Raw genomic sequence first — 3,800 nt, forward strand, 5'->3', positions numbered from 1 at the left:
TCTTCATTCTGCACTTTTTCTTTCTCCAGAGCAGAGAAGAAAATCATAAATGCTGCTAGCAAACTGGCCGCCATGGCCAAAGTCCTCGAGACCCCGGTCTCCAAACGCAAGCTTTCAAGAACACAGAACTCTCAAGGTATGCTTTCAACTCTGTAAAAGGTGATGTGTGTAGCTTCGGTGACAAAAATAAAGCACATCACAAATACTGCTCTTACAGGTTCTTGTGAAGACACGTCTCAACAGGTCAATGTAGGTTACATTCAATAAAAGGTCCAACATATCAGGAATACTTTTAGCTGTGTTGCTATGTGTCATGAGTAAGCAACTGAGTAGGCTAAACACTGTCTAGAACGAACGTGAGCGTCTTACTTGTAATAAACCTTTGTCATTTGAACATCTGTTTTTCAGAACGAGTGCATAATGATGCTGTATTGAAACGTCCGTTGTAGCGCGTTGCATCGCAATGCCTTGTTCGCTTTGACGTGTTCATGGCCTGCGTAATCTTTGAAGGTCTAAATGCTGTGAATTTTTGATCCCAGAAGCTGAATGTCTTTTCCCATGTAACGTGTCAGTCAGCTAAACACCCTACAGTAGCCACGCACCAAACTCTCCCTATAGAAGGTATGCATTGACGTCACTTTCCCGCCAGAACACGCCCCCTTAGTGGGCCCCCGGACTGAGTGGCAAAAGAGCTGCTGCGTGACTGGATTTAATAGGTGAAACTGTGAAAACACGAGTAAAACAAATGATTATCAGTTTTAACTAAAGGTTGGACTCGATATAGTGTTTCTTACAACTTACCAAAGATCCAGTGATCCATGGATATTGACATGCAGCCGGGAATCATGTTTCCTGACATTTATATGTGCCTGATTTCGACGCCGGGGAAATAGATGAAGTAAATTTGCCTGTGAACGCTTTATATTAATACAATATTGGTAGGTCTAAATCCAGGTGATCACTTATATCAATGTTATATATATATATATATATATATATATATATATATATATATATATATATATATATATATATATTCATATCACCCAGCCCTAAAACTTGTATAGTTTTTTGTCAGTGTTTATTTAAAAAGGTCCAATTATACAGAATATATGATGGTAAATATTTAATTGATGAGTTGTCAACACAAAATGAAAAACTTCAAATCCACCTTTCGCTGCCTGGATTCCAGTAGTTTCTATGAATTGCTGCGATCCATTTGCTTCTGTAGCTTTCGGCAGTCTGTAAAAATATACTTCAGATTTCTTGTTAAATCTATTTGTACAGTCAATCACAAAGCTCTTTCTCGTTTTAGATTCACGCTGAAAACAAATTCTGCCGCTCAGCCTTTTTGCCACAGTGGGCGTAACCGCAGTCACTCCGGGCGACGGTGACGACACACACATACCATCTATAGGTTGAAAGAGATTGACAGATCAGAGCGGACCGCTCTCAATGATAGTGTTATCACAGGGGAGATAAACCTGTGAATGGTATACTAGTAATCAATGAACAACAAACTGGTTTAAGAGAATGTATTTTAACAAAAAATCTTACCCTTGTCTTCATTATTATCATGATATGACACTTTTACTGTACTTTTATACTGTGAAAATTGATTTTTGGTTAGGTGGATCAGACAAAACAGACATTGGCTCTCCTGCTAAAGTGCTGGGTGCTGCATTACACAGAGCTGAAGCCCTCAAGGATGATAAGGACAAACGAATCCATCAGATCTACTGCCTAACGGACACAAATTATACATCCATGACGGCTAAACAGACAGCTATCAAACCTAAAGGCTTTGAACCAGATTCCCTGAAGTCTGCAGTGATCTGTGGATCTAAAGACCCTCTTACGGTTGGTCTGGTAACTCGGAAACACACACACTTTCATGATAGTGTTTTTAACAGTGATGTCACGACCCCTAATATCACATTGAGAAAGCAGAGCAGGGAAATGTTCATGGAGGGCTTTGAGTCCGGAAGAGCAGAACCACCAGCCGGTAAATCATTCCTGATTGAAGAAGCGCCTGTTCGGGATGATGGACAGAGTGACTGGAGTTTAACCAGTAACGGCTCCAACTTTATAAACAACATTCTCCTGACGTCCTCCTATCCTGAGCCTGGGAAGCCTTTCTCATTGAACGGCCCCTCCTTGGGTGGTTTGGACTTTGGAAGCTCCATCGGTGATAACTCTGATGTTACGATATATAAGGAGATTGTTCAACCTCCGTCTTACTCTAAACCCAGCGTGTGTGTGGACAGAAGAACGAATAAACACAGAGAGCCAATCCCAGGATCTGAGGGACATAGTGTCTGGAAAATGCGTCCAAAGAGCTTATTTTCAGAGTTGAAAGTGCGTCAGCAGGACAGTGGGTTTGACAGCCCGTTGGCACTGCTTCAGGAATGAAATTTCGATTTGTTTGTGCCTGTGCAAATATTATTTGTATATAAAAGAGTTGCAGTCTCAGTTAAACTTGTGCAATGTGTTTTTTACTTGTTTGAGCCAAATGTCTTTTGTACTCGTCTTGGCAGTTGTACTGTCAGTGCATGAATTTGTTACCTTTTAACTTAATAAAACAACATAGTTTTACAATTAATTAAACTGGTTCTTATCTTCTTTCATACTGAATGAGCAAACCATAATAAAACACAAGGCACGAAAGTGACAGTTAATAGTGATTTTATATTCCTGAGACCTGACTGTAATTTATCCTTACGAATGTTATATTTCCTCAGGCTGCGTCTGTGCCTCCAATCAAAGTCCAGATAAGATGAGCTCAAAGATGAAATAGAGCACATACTGTTAAACTGGGTCGTTCTATAAAATGGTTAGTTAGCCTTTTTGCTTAGATGAGGTAATTATTTTTTGTTAGATTTTAAATATTAGACAATTATCAAATATAGACTCTGACGTATACACTATTCTGTAACTCATGAATCATCACAATCACATCATGAAAAAAAGACAACTTTAACATTCCTTTTCTAATAGTTAACTTGAAAAAAGAAAGTTATGACAATATAATTTATAGAAAAGTTCATTACTTTAAATGAGGAAAAATGTGGTTGTAACAAGGACACATTAGAAATTGAATATTTAAATTATTCACAATTATCTACAATATATACTAATATAAACGACATATAATATCTGGCAAATAATATATTTAAGTGTTAATGATTTGCATATTAACATTATTTCTCAAACTAAATAAGCATTTTATATATAGGTTCAGATAATGGTAACAGTTTTCTTTTGCATGTTATGAAACTATGTGCTTCTCAGAGAATTGTTATGCTAATATTTAAAAAATTACCCACTTTTCAGTTATCAATTATTATATAAAATTATACAGTATCTTGGTAAGAGGGTTTTAAAGGAAAATTTACAATTAAGTCATAATTTATTTACTATGTTCCTCCAGCATGTTAAATATTGACAGGCTGTAATATTCCTAAAATATAAAAATAATGTAATGTAAAATAGTCTAGCAGAATTGGAACAACATGAGGAAAACATGAGATAATTTAGCTTGTTTTTAAAGTGTAGATTTCTTTAGAAAAAAAATAATGAAAACGAAAGTTTATTGAATTGTTAATTGAATAATTTGGTAACAGTGTAGTTCACTCGTTTACAGTGTTGAGCTCTTCGCTAATGTGAGCGTTGCTGTTTTTCGCGTCGCGTGGAGTCGTGCCTTGTGAACCATGTAAGAAACGCTGTTGCTGTTTATCAATACGACTCGCTTCATTTCATAACTATCTAATCCAGTACGTGTTCATTCCCTCAAAACAAAG

The 3,800-nt window shown here is 36.9% G+C and overlaps 1 protein-coding gene across 2 annotated transcripts in view; it reads left to right on the plus strand.

Moving 5' to 3' along the window:
* Positions 1-2,602, plus strand: part of cep152 (centrosomal protein 152) — a 29,550-nt gene extending 26,948 nt beyond the window's left edge. For both annotated transcript variants that reach the window (XM_077211166.1, XM_077211167.1), the window contains 2 exons: positions 30-136; positions 1,631-2,602. In XM_077211166.1, the coding sequence (XP_077067281.1) occupies positions 30-136; positions 1,631-2,412 (889 nt within the window). In that variant the 3' untranslated portion in view covers positions 2,413-2,602. The remainder of the gene's footprint in view (positions 1-29; positions 137-1,630) is intronic.
* The last annotated feature ends 1,198 nt before the right edge of the window (positions 2,603-3,800 follow it).

This window comes from Siphateles boraxobius, unplaced genomic scaffold (genome assembly GCF_051911475.1).
Source record: "Siphateles boraxobius isolate OS27281-9 unplaced genomic scaffold, OSU_SipBor_1 65, whole genome shotgun sequence".
Lineage (NCBI taxonomy): Eukaryota > Metazoa > Chordata > Actinopteri > Cypriniformes > Leuciscidae > Siphateles > Siphateles boraxobius.